At 43.2% G+C, this 20,289-nt stretch overlaps 1 protein-coding gene across 1 annotated transcript in view; it reads right to left on the reverse strand.

Annotated features, from left to right (window-relative positions):
* Nucleotides 1–2,462: 2,462 nt before the first annotated feature.
* The window catches only part of slx4ip (SLX4 interacting protein), a 52,605-nt gene continuing 34,778 nt past the window's right edge, over nt 2,463–20,289 (reverse strand). Inside the window, exons 6-8 of the mRNA XM_070542131.1 lie at nt 15,534–15,622; nt 3,346–3,449; nt 2,463–3,259 (exon numbers count right to left, since the gene is read on the reverse strand). Coding sequence (XP_070398232.1) covers nt 2,596–3,259; nt 3,346–3,449; nt 15,534–15,622 — 857 coding nt within the window. The 3' untranslated portion in view covers nt 2,463–2,595. The remainder of the gene's footprint in view (nt 3,260–3,345; nt 3,450–15,533; nt 15,623–20,289) is intronic.

Consider the following 20,289-nt stretch of genomic DNA (forward strand, 5'->3'; position numbering starts at 1 on the left):
ATTCCTTTTTATTTATATGTTCTGTCTAGTTTGAAGGTTTTGATAGATGCGGACGCCAAACCATTTCTTTAAAAAAACATTTGTTTTCAAATGAAAGCCAAATTTCTAAGAATTTCCGAAGACAAAAGATGGGCACTTTGGGCTTGAAAGTCCATTTTTTGCTTTTACGTTCGTTTGACATTTCACGTTTTATTTGCCAGAACCTTTTTTCCTCTCTCTCTCTCTCTCTCTCTCTCCTCTCCATTAAAGACAAACGAGGTTAGGACAACAGACGATCCCAGCCGCTGCCAGGGTTGGACACAGTGGCAGACATATTGCTTGCCACTAATAGATTTATACTTTTAAGGGAACAGGAATTCTTCAGCAGCTTTGGTTTCTAACATGTTGATGTATTTCAGAAAAGTCGCATCAGCACGACACGCCAGACTTCCCATCTGCTTTAGTCAGCACAAGCTAGACCTCGAGTACTTGAACAGTGGGGGGCAATGGGAACACTGGAGTTAGAGAAATACACTGCCTCACTCTGCAAGAGTCTGCTCCGTTTCTGTGCACGTTTGTTTCTTCTCAAGGAAAAAACGAGGCTTGTTTCAGTTCCTCTGTTAACCCTTTTCACATCACGACAGTTTTGTCCAATTTTTTTTTGTTACGAACTTTGAGAACTGTGTTGATCTGGCAATATTTTTTTGAAAGTCATATTTATTAAATATTTTGTATGAAAAGAGAATTAAAGTTGTCTTTGTTCTGGAGAGCGAGTTACGAGTCTTGTCTGAGACGCACGCGTGAGAGCGTTCTCATGCAGCTGGCGTGGGAACCGGAGCTGGAGACGCATCTTAGACCCACTGGTCCAAATGTGTTTACTGCTAATTGCGTTGCAGCTCGCCATCATCGTATTAAGTCAATCACGGAGACAGAAATACCCTCACGCCTCATGATCCTCAGACAAGGTTTCCCTTGTTGGTGTTTTTAAGTCCACGGATTTCCTTTTCAAACTTTTCAGAGCAGCAGACCTGGGGCCTCGATTATCAAGCTAGCTTACGCACAAAACGGAGTCGGAAAACTGCGTAAGCAACTTTCCACGCAAACTTTGGGATTTATGAAAGAAAACTTAGCAGAATGTGCGCAACTTTAAGCTGACTAAGGACCTGGCTTACGCACATGTTGGACATGGAGAGCACCTGCAGTGCTGCTGCTGAGAAGATACAGTTATGAAATCCTGCAGCATTATCACTTGTACACACACACACACACACAGCCTGAAGCCCAGAATACAGAATATCAGCAGGGGGACAGATTGAGACAGAACATCATGCGTGTGTGACAGTGTGTGTCCTGTCACTGTGACCTGATTGATAATGCGCCCTGGCTACTTGTACAGGGAAGATCTCTGTTTGGCTGACTGGTTAATGTGTCACTTTCACCCGGGAGTCTGGGGATCAAATCCCGATTGGACCATTTTTTATATCCGCCACAGATCTCTCTGAAGAACTCAGCATTGACGGCTTCAGCAACGCTGTGCCACTCCGTGGATTTTCTCTCATTTGTTTTGCAAAAGCACTTCCTGTCATTTCTCCACCTCACCCACAGGTACCTCAACTTCTGCTTCCTTGATCTGCCTTGATCTACGGTCGCCATGTCATTGGTGGAACGCTGCAACAGCCGGCTTATGTATATGCATGAGATCCACAAGGCCCTTTGCATTGACTATTTATGGCAGTAAGTGGGCGTGGTGAGGGCGGGATGTGACTAAAATGCAGCTGAGAACCTGTCGAGATAGTTTCTGATTTATGAAGCGGCGATTGCGTGCAGCTTTGTGTCCTCCATGTCTGATAGATCACACACCTGATGGGTGTAAGTACATATTTTTGCTGAGCTTAAGTACGGTTTTAGTAAGGATTCTACGCCATGCTTGATAAATGAGACCCCTGGAGCTTAAGACAATCTCTTCAGAATAAGTTTGACAGGATTAAAGTCCAGAGAAAGATGTTTTGTTTTCTTATTTATTACACTTATTCAAGTTCAGATTAAAAGCCTCTGGTTTAGAGCTTTGCTGCAGGCGTGTCAGGGTTAAGTAAACCGTATGTGAAAGAAGTCAAACGAGAAAAGTCCATTTTTAAAGAATGGGGTGATGAAATAAATCTGGAAACCCCCATCAATCACATCAGAGCTTCAGCAGGGATACTGGACAGTTTTCAGACTCGTAGGAGCCAGAGTTTCAGCAACTCTGAGCCATTACACACTGCATGGCTCCTGCCTGTCTCACATCCCCAAATCTTCAACACAAAACCAAATCTAAACTCCAATTAAAGGTTTCTGACTTTTATTTGCGAGCCTCTCTTGGCCACCGCCGTTTAAGGGTGGAGGCGAATTCTGTTTCAAGTATTTAACAAAGCAACGCTCGAGCAGTCGTGTATCAGTTGACAGAACTGTTAGGGTTTGGTGTGTGTGTGTGTGTGTGTGTGTGTGTGTGTGTGTGTGTGTGTGTGTTATCAAAAGCACGCGTACAGTCATCAGAAGTCACCATCTGGACTACAAACAACTTTCAGAATATAATCTCCATCGCTGGCGTCGGGAATCTTTGCTGTGTTTCTCTCCCCTTCAGGACCTCTTCATTCGTCGTAATCTCGAGGTTCTGGGCACATTCTCGCTCCCCTCCTCTCCCACTGTGGATCTGGAACCAATAGAGCTGCCTGAGGATGCGGGCCTGACAGATAGGCCCCTCAGACTTGCGGCCGGCCTGTTTTGGATTGTCTGTGCTGTGTTATTGCTTGTGAGGGGGAGCCTCTGGGCTTGTTTCCCTGGAGTAAGCAGCTCTACTTCCAGTGAGGTTTTTTCACACTCTAAGGCAGGGAAAGCCTTGGACTTCGTCTTGACTTGGACTGAGGGAAGTGGCAGAAGGGGAGGAAGGTCGTGGATGGATGTTTGCGTGGAGCTTTTGCTAGCTGGAGGCCTGCCATGGCACACTCTCTTGGTTCGCTGCAAGCTAGCATCGTACCCATCATCACCTGGCTTGCACCTCTTGTTGCTCTTAGGAACTATTTCATGCTCAGCTTCTGGTTCTTGAGCAGACCTCATCTCAGCCTCAGATTCGGTTGAGGCACAGCTGAGAGGCACTGTGTGGTTTCTCTCCTCCGGTTCAGACCTGGGCGTGACCTCCAGGCTTGATTCTGACTCTGCAGCTTTTAGCTCCAGTTTTTGGCTTTTGACAGAGGCTCTCTGGTCCATTTGCTCCTTCTCTTGCTGGACACTAGCTTCTTTGGTACTGAAAAAAGAAATAAAAAAAGATGAACAAAAAACCAACATGTCCTCTTTGACTGGTGGGTTTGGAAAGCATGAGATCACACTCACATCTTTTGAAGCACAGCCTTCTTTGTTTTTGTGGGGTTGTGTAAAAGCTCTTGGGTTTCTCCCACACTGGAAAAATATTTGGATCTGGTTTGCTCCTTCTCCATCTAGAGAGAACAAACAGAAAAGGTGTAAACAAAAAATATTATCCCCTGCATCCTTCATGGTGCCGTCATCGTGGTGGAACAGGAAAAGACAAGATCTACACAAAATAGAAGCTAAATTTAACATAAAACCTTTAAAAAAAGACTCTAGTGAAGCTGAACACCTGAGATTCTATGAAATGCACATTATTCTTTACATAAATGGTTAACTGAGGTTGGAATTGAAAAAATATCCACATACTTTGGAAAACTTCTAGAGCAGAACAGAAATATGCCCCAAAATTGGATCTCACCAACATGTGCCCTCAGCAGGCCACTAATGAAGGTTAATCGCAGGTTCCTTCCTTGGCTGACCGAGAACAGACTCTGATTTTATGAGGGAACAATGGACTCCGGCGGCAAATTGAGCAGAACTTCGCGGTAGAGGCCGTCCATTTATGGTGAATTAATTGCATTTCTAAAAATACCATAATATGTAATTAACCTCCTGAGACCTGGGCGTTTGTTTGGTGTTTTTATTTGTAAGTCCTCCTCACGGACATTTTGAACAATTACAAGCTGAAAACCTTTAGTTACATACAGAAAAAGTTAACTTTAAGCTAAAATATTGCAGTGTAGGTATCATTTGAGGACACAGACACTCAGGGGGGTAATCTGTAGTTTCTGAAAGAAACCAATTAGTCAATATGTAGTTTTAAGCCATGTGTTGAGCTATTTTTCTAGTTACATGGTACAACTCAAGCGTCTAACCATGTTCGTCTGCTTACCTGGATCCAGGCGGTGAGGGCAGCAGCCTCGTCTAATCCTGACCCGGCTTGGTACGCTTGGAACCACATCGAAGCAGGTACTGAAGATGGGGCAGCAGCCGCTTTACACCATTAAAGCCCAAGTTTATTCCTATTTTTAACACATTTGCAGAGCTCTCTAGTAGGAATGAATGGATGCTTGTAAATCATCCGTTTGAGGACGTAGAAGTCAGCTGAAGGAGAAAGTAGCTTCAGACGACAGGATTTGAAGGCTTATGTGGCAAGGTGGACACTTATCCTGTCACAGTGTCCCGATTGATCATGCGCCCTGGCTACTTGGCCAAGGGGATGTCCCTTTGGCTGACCGGTTAGAGCGTGTGACTCTCACCCGGGAGTCTGGGGATCGAATCCCGCCCGGGCCCTCGTTTCTCCACCTTGCCACACTTATTTCCTGATATTTGGACATCTCGCCTCTAATTGGCTAACAGCGGTACGACTCCACCGCTGACGCTGCTCTGCGGTGGAGTCGCTCATGCTAACGGCTAGCCAGCTAGCCGAGACATTCTCTGCTGTTTTCTGGACTAGTTAACTAGTAAATACAAGTAAAAAAATACATGGTTACCTGTGAAAACTCTACAGCCGAGGTAAACAGAACAGAAACTAAATAAATGGTGTGATCTCGCGGGACCAGCTGCTTGGAACGCTTTGGGGGCTGTTTTGCGTCTGAAAAGCTCTCCGTGGGAAGGGAGCTGAAGAAAAACGCTCTGGTTATTTTACGTGCCGCTTACTCGTGAAGTGTAAAGGCTCGGTACGGGTTTAGCTGGTTATATTTCTAACGCATTCATAGAAAATTAGAAGACATAGGATCCTTCCAGGAAATAGGAACAATGTCAGGGATGTAAGCACTACTCTGTCTGAATCTGGCATCCTGAATCCAAAAATAAAGCACTTTTAGGGTGAGGAAGTACCCCCCCCCCCCCCCCAAGACGTGACCAGGACATATGTATACGATCTGCATGTTGACCAAGCACAAAGAAACATTTCTCCCTGATAATACCTAAAAAATAAAAGGAGAATTATACAATTCATTATATATATATATATAAAAAAAACAGTCCTGCCCCCTCCTGATGTTTGCACAAAGTTTAGATTTGACCAAAAATGGTAGAAATAAGCCCACTATTAGTATCTGAGATATAAATTCACCAAAAGGTTTGTGGTCCCGAGCTTCTGACTAAATGTCACAGCAGCCCGTCTGGTGGGAGTCGGGTTTTTGCACCCTGGACCAAAGTGTTGGACCAGATGAAAATGCATTTTACAGACTCATCCCCACACATGATATAAAACTCTGAAGACTGTTGCAGTGGGGGAAACGCAACCACACAGAAGTTGAATCTAGGAAAATTTCAACACTGTGGCCTCTTTGTTTATTTAATATCAGCCATTTTTCAGATCACTGCCATCCTATAAACTGGTTTGTAAAACCATGGATGCGCATTTTCAGGATGGGGAAAGCCAATGTGGTGAGCTCTGGCCGACCACCAGCTGTTGCTGGACGTGGAAGAAAAATCATTAAGCGTCCTGCTCCACATGCCCTGATACCATTTACAGCGTATAAAGAGCAACACCAGAGGGAAAGAGTGATTGTCTCGAGCTGAGGGGGCGAGCCGGAGCGTTGGAGCTGCACTCTGATCCGTGGTGTTTTACAGGGAATAAAGACAGAGGAAGTGCAGTGAAAAGGGAGGCCGGACGACAGGCGAGTAATGGGGTGTTAAACAAGAGAACGATGGGACGGGATGAATGAGAGAAAGCGGAGAGCTCAACAAAAAGCAGAGGCACCTCCCAGAGTCATTCTGCCTGACCTCAACCGTCTCTTCAACATGCCCACAAGTGTAAGAATCCTCACACAGGAAGTTCTCCACAAGCTGCTCTTTGTGTAGGACTGAAGTCATGCATCAGTGTGGGCAGGAGTTCAGTCTTTACACTCACTCAGACCAGAGCTTCAGCTGGCCTCCGACTTACGACTGCGACACACCTACCCCCCAAACAACAACAGCAACAAGGAGAACTGAAGGATTATGTGGGCATTGCAGTGCCTTGATATGTATTATCATCTATTTAATATGGATAAATTCTGTTTGAAAATGAACTTGAAAGAAAAATCAACAAGGGGCTAAAGGGAGGTTCCCTGGGAAAGTTTAGAAACGTTCTGTTCCCGTCGAGTTCAAAAGAAGAGAGTGAAAGGACCAAGTCATGGAAAGGAAGAGGCGTCAAGAGGGGAAGTTTAGATATAAAAGTGAGGGAAACGATAAAAAGACACAGGGAGAGTTGGTGCATAAATCCTCATCACCATCAGAGGTTCACAGGGTTGAATTTCTAATCTAATCTAATCTAATCTAATCAATATGTAAAACAATAACTCTTAAGCTAATTTATCTTATTTGTGTACATCTCCTTTTCAATTGTCAAAAGCTTAGGACTACTTCAAACAAAACAAAAACGACATAACAAAAAAGTTCAGTTTAACATATTATGGAAAAAGTAAATTGCCTGCTTATGTAAACCACCTTACAGAACCCCCCAAGGCACCTTTTCATCCCGTTTTGCCTAAGCTTGCTGCGGTTTATCGTCAACTACACAACAGGACCAGTTTCTCAGACATTTTAGCTTCAGAATACTGAATGGTACCAAACCATCCTCCTAGAGGGACGCCTCACAACTACCTAAAACCATTTGCTGATGAATAATGCCTTTTCCAGCATGACACACAGACAGACAGATAGCTGGAATCATTCTGAATTTAAAACAGAATTTGATTGACAGCATGTCAGGGTGAACTGTAGAGGCCATGCAAAAGAGGACCAACACTGCAGTGATTGACTCTTTGCATAAACTTGATGTAATTGTCAATAAATTTTTTAAATGGTTGTAAATATACTTCAGTGGAAACATCTGGCAAAGATATCTAAAATACCAAAGCAACGAGCGAGTACTTCTATCATTCTCTAAGCATTTGGCCACAGCTGTAGAAAATATACCCCTGTTCCTCTTCTACCTGTGCAAAATAAAACCCCTAATCCTTCTCCTGACTGGCAGGCAGTCTGCTGGCTCCTTACATCCAACCATGAAATGTTCCCGATGACCTAACAGATAGAGCAGACCACCAGCGCCCTTCCTTCGAAGTCCTGGACCCTATAAAGCCAGAGCTCCACCACAGGAGCTGCAACAAGATCACACATCTGGATGTCAGCCTGAAGAGATAAGCCTAGTAAAAGGTCTACGAGTGCAGAGAGAATGAATCATTTGGTTGAAAACGACACCGGTACTGTTGCCCCAACTCTGAATGGCTCCTGGAAGGAACTTCAAAAAGATAACCAACTAGCACCTCCATAAAATACCAGCTTCTCTTCTGTCACCTCAGATGAGGTAGGAGTTCAGATGGGAGATTATGTTGGCTATCTTCTAATCTAGCTGCACTTGAAACAATGCAGTGGTACGGTCCTCGGGTGATCAAAAGTACCTCACTGCCGCATTAGCTTAGAAATCTAGATGGACAGTAGCCAAAGAAAAATGATTTTCTCGGCATGGCGGTCTAGCCACGCTTTGTTGGAGCCTCAGCAGGTAAACCACTGGCCTGAGCAGTCTTGTGTTATGCCAATCACAGTGCTCGGTTTGGTGGGCGGGATGATGCGACGGAGCTGAACAACTTCGGCAGCGGCTCGTTTTAAACTGCTTTGGCATCAACTTTGGACTATTTAGATTTGGGCTTTTCGTTGAGTTGAGAGCAGATAGAGGTACTTACATTTATTTAGAAAAAGGATGATTTTACGTCTTCTTCAATGGCGTACAGTGGCCTGCCCCATTGACTGACATCCTTAGCGGTGAGTATATCACGTTTTTTGTTGTCCAATAGCTTGTGGAGACAGTTTGAAAGACAAGAATAAGAGCCAATGCTGGGATGGCACAGAGAAAAGAAGCAAATCTGTAATAATAAATTGGAAACATGTCAGCATGGGACGCTTTCGGTATTTCTGAAATGACAGTGAAAGCCAGATTGATTGTTCTTGGATGACACCAAAATCTTCATATCTCACCAAACGCACATAAAACCAGTTACACGTCATCCCATTAATCAAAACAAACTTATCATTCACACGGTAATAACTCATGTCAGCCTGAAAATGCCCGAGTCCCTGAAACCATTGGAATTGTAAATAATGAGTTGTTCGTTTCATGAGAGAGCCAAGTTTACAAACTGTCCAAGCTGGCACCAAGAAACAAAAACATCAACTTTCCAGGAAGAAATACCTCCTGCTGAGATGTTGGTGAAAATGTAGTCCACAAGTTCCACCCACCCTCGCTCCTGCAGGGAAAGCATGCCCTGTTTGTTTAAATTCACCACATCTTCCTTAAAACAGAGTCAACAAACATGCATGGGCGCATACTTCAGACAGACAGGTTTTTATTTCCAAACTTAGACAAAAGCAAGTTTGGATCCACCCATGTGGGAGGATTAGAACATACTATGAACTCTTTGAACTTTCTGAAAATCAGTGAAAACCGGATTAATGGCGGACGAAATGAAGAGACGTGGACTTTCAGAGCTCATTCCCATGTATTTCTTAGCGTTTTGTGGAAACTGGACATTTGGGAAAGGACTGCAGCTAGCTGCTGCGAGCTGTGAAGAACACAGGCGAGCTGAGGTCATGAATAAACACACAAGCTCATCCAGAGCTCGGAAAGGGGGGGTTACTGGAAACACATCTGCACTCCCTTTGATCCAAACTTCTGCGGCGCAGCACGCCACTCACCTCAGCTGCCCAGTCTCTGCCTGATTAGAAAACAACAGCGACGATCCCAAACACTAGCTCGTCCCTTCCCATGCTGCCAGCTCCTCACTGTGGGTGCTGACTCACAACACACACCAAAACCTTTTTTTATTTTAATATGAGGAATCTAACTCTTCAAATGTTTTAGAAAACAATGAAATTGTGTAACACGCAAACCCGATTGTTTGCTTCCCACCGTCTCGTGCAAAACAAAGTTGTTTCAGTGCTTGTACCTCCGCAGAGCTGCAGTCGTTTCAAGGTTTCTAGGTCATAACAGCGTGAGTGGATCTGGATAATACAGATGTCAGGACTGACTTTACTAAACACCAGACATAACAGTCAGAAGTTTAAAAGGCATCGGCGTTCCGAGACCAAAGCGCTTGTTGGATGATTCACTCCAACCATAACTTTCGAACTATTAAATAAAAGTGGCTGCATCCAAGAACCTCTGATGAGGTCCAGAGTAACACATTCAGACGCCGTCCAGACGTGAAAGTCCACTCATACAGAAAACTAAAGGTAACTGTCTCTGTTGGACATTCCTGCACAGTGAAGGATGCAAAAACAAAAAAAAATACAATCTCTTTACAATGATCACTTCAACCATGCATGCTCTGGATGGGGGCGGGTGCATCACAGGAAAGATTCAGTGTTTCATTTGATAGACGTTAGATTATATTGTTATACAACTAACTCGTTTGCAGGACCAGTTTGCTGCTCACCCTAAAAGTGCTGGGTTTAGTGTGGTACGATTTCTCCAGTGTGGCTAATCCACATAACGTCTAAAATGCCGCATTTATAAAGTTTCCTGAACTGGTATTGCTCTGCAACACTTCTGTACTGAATAAGATTGCATTTCTTCTTTGTTTGCAACTTTTTTTTCACCTGTCATGTGAACGAATGAATGTAAAACTACTATTTCCCAACATAACGACATCGACACTAGGGTTGGGCAGTGATACATCCATTAGGAATAAGGGGGTATCCAAAAATAACAACCTTGTTGTTTTGAGCATTTACTCTAAAAATATTATGCAAATGTAATAGCCGCTATCTGTAAAAAGAGCCATGTTGTTATTTGAAGAATATATCTCATGTAAACTCTTCTTCTGCAGCTGGAATATCGTCTCTGTTTAGGATGGAAACTACATGCAACTATCCCATGATGCCAGAAAGGCTTGTTCTCTCCATTACCAAAGAACAACCTGTTTATTTATGACCTAAAAGCATCTTTAAGGATAAAACTCTTATAAATCAAGTCAGGGAAATCAATTTTATCGTTATTTTTATCACCCTCTCAATCGTGCAGCAGCTGTCACCAGCTGAGGAGATGCTGGAGCCCAAGGAAAGCTAACATATTGTTTGTAAAGGTTGTGGAATCAAATAATATTCAGAAGCATGGCTACCTGCATGTGAGATCAATACGAATGGTGTGACAAGTGTTCCTTCAGAATAACACGAAGGAGATGACTCCAGCAGCAGAAGACCACACCAGGTCTCTCCTGTCAGCTAAGAACAGTGAAAGAGTTCACACAGGATCACCAGAACGGGACCAGAAGGGACTAGAGAACCTTTCTGGGTCTGCATGAAAGCATGGATCCATCCCGCCCTGTATCAGCGCTTCGGGCTGCTGCTGGTGAAACTGTGGTGGTGGGAGATGTTCTGGTCCCACTTTGGACCCCTTAGTCCCACCTGAGCCAGGTTTAAACACTACAGCCTACCAGAGTATTGTTGCTGACCATGTCCATCCCTTTATGACCACATGGACCCATCTTCTGATGCTACTTCCAGCAGGATAATGCTTCATGTCACAAAGATCAGATCAGTCGAGAAATTGGGATACCAGGACTTTTGGGATGTGGTGAAACGGGAGATTCTCATCATTGGTGTTCCTGTGTAATGCTAAGGGACAGAACCTCTGAGAAATCTTTCAAACACCTTTTTGAAACTATGAGACGATGAATTAAGGCACCTGGAGAGAGCAAGGTGTACCTAATAATCAGAGCACGTCAAATGATTTTAGAAACCCTTAAACTGCCCTTAGCTATGTGCAGCTATAAGACAACGTCTAATGCTGCAGTGCAGTTTGAGGAAGGGTATAATTTCATTACAAATGAAAACCTCTAAACCCTAGCTGGCACTATTAAACCCATCATTTGCTTTGGTTCATCACAGTGCTGAGACACGCTCAGACTGCCTTAGACGAGCTAGGGCACAGATAAATGATCAGCGTGAAACACAGATTCACCTTCAAATGTAAACAAATCGGCCGTAACTAACATTTAAAGGACTGGAACGCTTGTTCCATCAATACATTTGTGCAGCGGTCTCTAGTACAGGGACTGAAGTAAAAAATCTATGAAAAATTTATGAAAGAAAACTTAGCGGAAAAATGTGCACTTTTGATGATGAAGACAAACCGCCATTTTTACCGCAGTGTTGCTTACAAGCATAAGTTTGGTCCCTGTGATCCACTCACTGTTTACCTCCTCTCGTGGGAACCGCACCGGTGTGACGTCATCAGAATTCTGCTCGGTTCGGTAGCCGGACTCGGTTCCGTGTTTGAAACGTGTTTCCCTACCGCTCCGCACGGCAGCGGCAAAATAACGTTTAGCGCTCATAACAAGCGGATTCTCAGCGCTCTGCTCATAAAACAGACGACCTGCAGGCCTCTGTGAGTTAAAACATCCTGATACTGTTCAGGTGTAAACATTGTGCTCCATCCCTGTGTTTGAACTCAGAAGAGGCTCCTTGATGCCACACATATGTGATGATTTAGCTTGTTTCTTTATTTCAGTCCAGAATAAGAGATTAAATTATTACTAAAGCAGTTCAGTGTAGTTAAATTAGTCATTCAAAAGATTCTAACATGCTGCAGTGTGTGTGCGTGTGTGTGTGTGTGTGTGCGTGTGTGCGTGTGTGTGTGTGTGTGTGTGCGTGTGTGTGTGTGTGTGTGTGTGTGTGTGTTACACATATAGGACTGCATGAGACAGCGTGGTTTCATCAAATCCATGCATCCTATACCTTGGCTGAAGTAATGGCTCAGGAAAATAACTTATATTTCATAAATAATGACGTCTTAATAGCGTCTACGATAATGTTTTATCTTATCTTTGGTCTGGGAGGTGTAACTTATCATGATACAAGCCTTTTAAAACATGTTAAAGTGTTACAAGAGGAGATAAATGCATACATTTAAAGTTCATGTTTGGAGACCAACCTTCACAGTGTGGAGGCTCACGCTGGTGAGGAGACACCGTTAGTTCTAGTAACACCTGGGCTCCCAAGGCCTGTTCTGACAGGATGGATGTTACGGGACCCTTAAGGATTCCAGTTGGACGATTGGAGGATTATTTAGGAGGATTGGAATGAACAAACTGGTTTCAGTGGTGAAGGGTTAAATGAGTGAGTGAACCCACTACCAAGGAAGAACTCTGCTAACTTTAAAGATCAGCTGCTCTAAATAAGCATGAAGGTCAGAGAGGAGCTCTAGGATGGACATGGATAAAGGAACTGTAATGTAGAGGTAAAGTAGGGCAGGGCCAACGTTAGCAGCTGTCATACGCTCCATCTGAAATGTCTGACTTTCATTTAGCTTGTTATGTGACAGGTTAGAGCACAGTCTCATGTTAGAGTTTTGTCATGAGAACATTGAGATACCTCACACACTGATGGCATCTAAAAATTAACATTTTGTTTTTCAAAATAAAGAATAATTTTAATAACAATTGAAACGTACAATCGTAGAAAAACCTCGTCCAATCAGTGAGCACGTCCTGTTCTCACTGATTGGATAGAAATCCCTCCATCAAGCTGTGTGTGTGTGTGTGTGTGTGTGCGTGCGTGCATGTGTGTGTGTGTGTTTTCCATGGGGTCTTTTGGTGTTGCTGAGCTCACCGGTGCGTTCCTTCTTGTTGAGAACGTTCCAAACTGTTGTTGTGGCCACGCCTACTGTTTTTGCCGTCTCTCTGATAGGTCTCTTTTGTTTTTTCAGCCTAATGATGGCTTGCTTCACTGATAGTGACAGCTCTTTGGGTCTCATCTTGACAGTTGACAGCAACAGATCCCAAATGCAAATAGCACACTAGAAATGATCTCTGGACCTTTTATCTGCTCATTGTAATTGGGATAATGAGGGAATAACACACACCTGGCCATGGAACAGCTGAGAAGCCAATGGCCCCTTAACAAGTGGGAGGCACATATGCAAACTGTTGTAATTCCTACACCGTTCACCTGATTTGGATGTAAAAACCCTCAAATAAAAGCCGACAGTCTGCAGTTAAAGCACAACTTGTTCGTTTCATTTGATATCCATTGTGGTGTATAGAGCCGAAAATGTTAGCATTGTGTCCATGTCCCAATATGTACAGGCCTGACTGTAAGTAGGACATTTTAGTACTCTTTCCACCTCTGCTAAAGGTTAACTTAAACCACGGTCGAGATGTCCTCTGCTGTTTCTCAGACGTTAAACCACAAACATATATACATACTGTAGATGCCCCATGGACTGGCGCCACTTATAGGAGCTGCCGTAGTGGCCGGCCGCCATCTTGGTGGGTCTCCATTCGCCCGCAGTGCATTAATTTCTACTGGGGAAGGTGCTTACCCAACTTAAAACACATTTTATCAAGCTTTTTCATTAAATCAGACACGTTAGACAGGATAATTAAAATCTAATTAGATTTAAGCAAAATAAATTAAATATAAAATCCCATCAGGTAGGCTAGAAAAGTCAATAGTAATCCCACGTGATCTGTATTCAATAGCATGCCTGTTGTTATAATCATAGGCTGCACAAAAACAGGCATAGGCGCTCACTCTGCTGGACTTTGGAGAGTGAGGAGACCCATTCAATATGGTGGCAGCGCTGTTACGCTCTCCAGTTCACAATGGGGCGTCTACATATTCATGTCTATGTATTAAACCAGCAACAACCTGGGTGAGTCCATGAACTATGAGACAGTGTGACGTAGATCTGCAGGAGATAGGTGTAGGAGACTATTTTCATGTTCAGCTTGCATGAAAAACTCAGAGTGATTGATTATAATCAGAAACAATCATTTAAAAAATGGTTTTTCAGAGTTCCACACCTTTGAATTTGTTCTCATTAAAATAAGTTACTATTGACAGCTGCAGTTTTAGATAGAAGGTAGCAAATCTGCACTTTTTTATAGAAATAGTTTCTGCCCAAAAACTACATCAACCAACAAGACCTGGTTGCATAAATCCTTCTACAACTATTGGATGTGGCTTTTTTTTTTCCAACTATATTTTCTTCTTGCTTCTAACTGCAATAAAAAAAAACAGCTAGACTTCCACCACGGCGTAGGAGTGAAGAGTAAACATCTTACAAATGGTATGCTCATGCGTAGGAGTGAGACTCTGGATTTTAGGGCCAACCAAGATGTTACCTTAGTTCTCTTACAACATAACCCTCTGACCTGATGAAATGCTCTCATTTGTCAACTTTTCCACTGCGGTTGCAGATTTTTGCTCAACAAGTCACAAAAACGGAATCCTAACAAACCTGAGACTTAGACACGTGGAAATGTGGCTTTCTCTCTTTCTCGCGTGCTCGTGCAGTCAAAAGCTGTGGCATAAAAGAGCTCTGCAAAAGCATGCAATTCTCTCAGACAAGAATCTCCAAAGACAGCCACGTTACTATTTTAAATCAGCAGCAGATATTTTTATTCATGTTGTGGATTTGAAGAAGAAAGAAATAAACGTCAGACATGGAGGAGCAGAGGGAGGAAGGGAGGATACGAGTGACCCTCCTCATGATGTGAAAATCCTTCAGCCACTCTGTCTGGTATCTTTCCCTCACAAACCAGGCTTGGAGGTTGAGTTAGTGAGAACCCTGCCACAAGACTCCCACCCTCCAATTCCCTCTGCTTGTACTGCATAAGCCCAGAGAACCACATCCTGAGCAGAGAAACGCAATCGACAGCAATGCCTCCCCGAACTGGAAAATTGGTTACACAATCTGAACTTTTCACTGACAACTGTGTTGCTCGACAAAAATGTTACAATCACTGCTTTCATTGGAAACTCGGCGGTGGAAAATGTAAAAACAACGTCTTATTGGGAAGTCTAATAAAAGGCTAATGTGATGAGAATGATGTGTGATGCAGCTACGAAAGGTGAGAGGCTTGGTATCAGATGAATGGAGAGCGACTACAACATCCAAACTAAGAAGTAAAGAGGCTTTAGATCATTCTACAAACACTAATGTTGGCTGAAGAGCCAAAAGGAGCTGGGATAAAATCAGGATTTGGACTTTTTTGTCTTTCCATGCTCGACAAATAAGAACTGAACCCCACATTTGGACCCCTGCTTCAACCATTCTGTTTTCTACGTCTGTGAGGTTCAGTCCATGCCCGCTTGTTAAGGCGACCAGGGTAGATTAACGGAGAGCCCAATTTGGCATCTTTATGATTACCCACAGACCAATGCTGGACTTTTAGCCAAGAGGCTGAAAGAGGAAATAGGGGTGTATAAACAGCACTCACCGCGGCCGGGCTCGGGTTTCCATGGTGTGCTAAGGCATCTTCTGGACAGCTCACACACACAACGTAGCGTTCAGGAAACATGCGCAAATCTGAAAGCAGGCAGAGAAACAACACAGACCCCACTGGTTAATAATGTGGTTTAACTTCTAATTATGGGTCCAAGCCAAACACAAGGAATGTTGGTGAATTCTTAAATGAACACAAACATGGTTTATTATGATCCATCAGACCTCAGAGGAAATGGCAGTTTACACACGACTGACTACTGAACTCCGTCAACAGCATGAAATCTTTACCTTAACAATGGATGTTGGCAGAAGTCTGATTGTTAAAATAAATGAAAAATTAAATTAGAAATATATATAAATCAAAACAATAATATTATTGATGCTTGGGCTTCAGTTATTTGTTGAGCGAAGACAGTAATGCTGCAGTGGAAGAGTTGCTTTGCTGTTAGCCAATCAGAGGCCAGATGTTTGTATATCATGAATATTAAAAGGGAAACTCTGCAACTTTTTCATGTTTTTAAATCGTTTTCTTGAGCCAGTTTGGGCTAAAATGACCCTTTACAGGGTTAATGAAAGGCCACCCAGCCCCTATCGCCCCCTGTGGCCAGAATATTTAAGTTAAAGTTAAAGTCCCATTAGTTGTCACACACACAGGTGTGTGCGCGAAATTTATTCTCCGCATTTGACCCATCCCCTGAGTGAGCGGTGAGCTGCAGACACAGCCGCGCTCGGGAACTATTTGGTGGTTTAACCCCCAATCCAACCCCTTAATGCTGAGTGTCAAGCAGGGAGGCATTGGGTCCCATTTTTTCAAAGTCTTTGGTCTGACCCGACCAGGAATCAAACCCTGATCTCCCAGTCTCAGGGCGGACACTCTACCACTAGGCCACTGAGAAAGGTCACCTGCAACTTCAGAGTTGCCAGCCCGGTCTGCTGGGACAGCTGTTAGATTAAAGTGTTAAAATGATGACTGCCAAGCAAGAAGACAGGTTTTGTGTTCGGTTCTACAAATAGACACTAGGGGTGCTAAAAGCAAGCCAAAACAGCCTTGTCTCTCTTTAATGTGTAAGACTATTTGCAGTGTATTTGCTTCCTCTTGGAGTCCTCCTTCATCGGCATGATGTGAAATTTCATTTTTTTGCTGATGACTGCCAGATCTATCAACCCCCCTCGACGTGGGGAGGATAGATCTGTTTCTCCTTTACTGGACTGCTTGAAGGACATAAAATGTTGGATGGGTTCTAATTTTTTGCACCTAAATGAGAGCAAAATGGAAGTCATAATACTTAGTCCTGGAAGAAGAAATGGCTCAGGTGCTGATATTGGCCGTGGCCCATTGACCCCCTATGAAAAGAAAATAGTAATTTGGGGATTAAAATTGACTCCTCACTTAATCTTGACACTCACGTAAATACGGTGGTGAGGTCCTGTTTTTTAACCTGAAAAGACTATCCAGGATCAGGCCTCTGCTGTCCAGAGCTCATCTGGAGTCTGTGTTGCTTTCGTCCTGTCCCAGCTGGACTACTGTAACACTCTGTATGCCGGTCTGGGCCAGTGCATGGTTGCACGACTCCAGTTTGTACAGAACTCAGTGGCTAGGTTCCTGACAGGTACTAGATGCCGAGATCACATTACTTCAGTGCTGGATACTCTGCACTGGCTCCCGGTGCAATATCGAGCTAAATTTAAGATCCTAACTCTTGTTTATTAGGCCCTCCACGGCAGTGCCCCTCTTACATTACTGCACTTTTGCACAAGTATGATCCATCTCGGTCTCTTCGCTCAGGCGAGCAGGGACGTCAGGTGGTACCCCAGTCGAAATATCGATCGAGGGGTTATCGTGCACTTTCTGTTTTGGCTCAAACTCTGTGGAATGAATTGCCATTGACCATTAGGCAGGCGCCGTCCCTTCAAGTCTTTAAGTCTCGTCTAAAGACTAATTTCTATTTGATTGCTTTTCAGCGACAGGGTTCATTGAATTGCCCTGACATTATGGTTTTTAATATTTCTTTTTGATCAAGATGCTTGATCTTATTTTGTCCACCATTTGTTTTTAAAGGGGCATTATGGAAGTCTGACAGCCAAAACATGTATAGAAATAATAAATGTCTTCTTCATACATTCTCCTGCAACGCCCTGGTCCTGTAGAATGAGCCCTGGCATTTTTACTGTGATTGCCTGTTTTTCTGTAAAATCACAGAAAAAGAGAGATGCTCGGGTCGAGCAGGCTGCTTCATGCGCGTTCACGCTCAGGCATCGCCCGTAGCATTTGCTATCCGTAGCTTTAGCAGCAGAGAGAGAGGCAGTGCCACTTTGTCGCTGTTCCTAACGCCTAGTGACAAAGCTAGCTACATTTCTGAGGACCCTTAGCTACTTTCTGTAGAACTTTCTTCTGGATATTTCCTGCTAATTAGCAACAAAACAGCCATTTTCACTCCGAACCGTTCTTTGAACGTTGTTTCAGCTGTCATCAAGGATATAAAAGTTACAGATACAAGAGGACGTCACTGGTGCTTTAGCTCACCCAGTAAGACGTCAGACTCCTGTGCAGGAGATCCGGGTTCGATTCTGGATGAGAACATAGTTTAATTAGAGTTTCTTTTTTACATTAATGGTATATTTTTTTACAGTAAGATGCCCAAATTTTTATTTGAGACTTGCCGAACGGCATTGAATTCACAGATAAAAAAGATGTGGGTTCAACTTTCATTTTGGAACAATTTTTCAAGCAAGGGAAGGGAATGATCTGAGCATGCAGGAGGACTGACCCATAAACCTTTGTCGGCTGTGCTGAAGAGAAAGGTACAGAACCAAATTATTTAATTAATTAGCTGCTCATTCTCCTGTCCTCTGTCCTACACACACACACACACACACACACACACAAGGGACTGTCTCAGCTGTTATTTTCGTTAAGGAGTGTGCACGTACAGCATGCGCGCCTCGTGCACGAGCCTACTATTGAAGCTGCCGTTACGCTTTTGGCCTGAGGGCGCGATCACGAGCATAAAAATACAAAACTCTGTAAAGTCCCTTTAATTGATTAGTCTCATTCCGTTACCTCTCTGTATTTGTAATATTGCTTGCTTGTTATTTTATGATTTTATGTTTTTATCTTGCTCTTATGTCCAGGTACTGGGATCGTTTTTATGATGCTGTTAAGCATCTTGGGCTTCTGATAACGTTGCGGAAGGTGCTCTACAAATAAAATTGATTGACTGATTGATTGATTGATTGATTGATTGACTTGTTGTTCCACCCACACTCCTCCGACAAACTCCTATTCCCTGAAACGCAGAGCGTCAATGTGCCTTCATTTATACTAAAAGACCTGCAAATGTATAGAAAAAAATAAGTGAAAACTTTGCAGTTTTGCTTGATTTTAACACCACCTAGTGTCCGTTTAGTAGAACCAAAAGCAAAACTTATCTCCTCGCTCTGCGTTCATCTTTTAAATCCTACTTCACACTAGAAGCATCAGCGGAGCAGAATGGTTTACCCACAACGTCCACTGCATGCAGTACACACCGAGTATCTCTGCTGTGCTTATGCTGGACTCGCGAGATCATAAAATCCCTCAAGACTTCCATCATCCTCCTCGCTTAACTTATGAGATTACAAAATCCCTTGAGTTTATGGCATCCGTCATTAAACCAAAACGAAGCAAATCACATTTGATATCGCTGTTTGACGTCATATATGATGTTGTACCTCTCCACTGCCAGGATTAAAGCCATGAAAAACACACTGCTGAACATCTGGAACAATGCTGGGATTAAAAAAGCCGTTAGATCACATGTAATCTACATAGATATGAAACTGAATCGCTGCAAAAGTCTTTTATTTGGAAAATTACCAAAGGTTTTACACTGAAGCCGCATGTGATTTCCTGTCTAGTCCTATGTTAACTGCAGAAATTGTGGTGTCCCAGAAGCAGCTTTGGCTGTGCAGCATGGCGTGCTTCTAATAGGACGCGTCTGACAATTTCCGCGTCAAAGCTGGTTTGAATCACCCCCATAGACAATAATGGATTCTAATTTGAAGCACTGAAGTTCTACCATTCTGCTCTGCTGATGCTTTCAAGTAGGAGTAACACCTTAATCTAACAGCTGAAATGTCTCCTCAGCCTTCAGTAGTGTCTACAGGAGTGATTTATCATTAAATCAAACAAATCAGCTGTGTTTGTGATCTAAAACATGCAGGAAGGTATGTCAGCTCCATTATTTTGTCCAACAGACCGGACTGGCACTCTGAAGTTGCAAACGCGGTATTCTGGCCACAGATGGTGGTGGGGGGCGGAGTTCATTAACCCTGTAAAGGGTCATTTGAGCACATACTGGCTCAAAAAAATCCTTTGAGAATACGAAAAAGTTGCAAAGTATGGCTTAAAAAACATGAATCGAAGAAACCGTTTCCTGTTTTAAAAAATATATAAGATTTTTTTTTTTTTTTTACTTTTATGGCTGGCTGAATTAAGGAGACAAGAAAAAATTTCACTTCTGCTTTAATACTTTGATGCATCAGTGTTTTTTCCCTTTTGTGGAGTGGAGCCATACCTTCCTCGTACCTTTGGGCATGACAGATAAAACCACTAATAAATAAAGATCATGTTGTGATTAATTATTCGAGGATGATTTATTGCTAAACAATTTGTAAGAAAATAAACTCGAGAAAATGCAGCATGAAACCAAAGCATCAACCTAACTCGAAATTCAATAAAGCATAAGAAAGGTTAGCCAGAGAGTGCA

Source organism: Nothobranchius furzeri, chromosome 12, assembly GCF_043380555.1.
Source record: "Nothobranchius furzeri strain GRZ-AD chromosome 12, NfurGRZ-RIMD1, whole genome shotgun sequence".
NCBI lineage: Eukaryota > Metazoa > Chordata > Actinopteri > Cyprinodontiformes > Nothobranchiidae > Nothobranchius > Nothobranchius furzeri.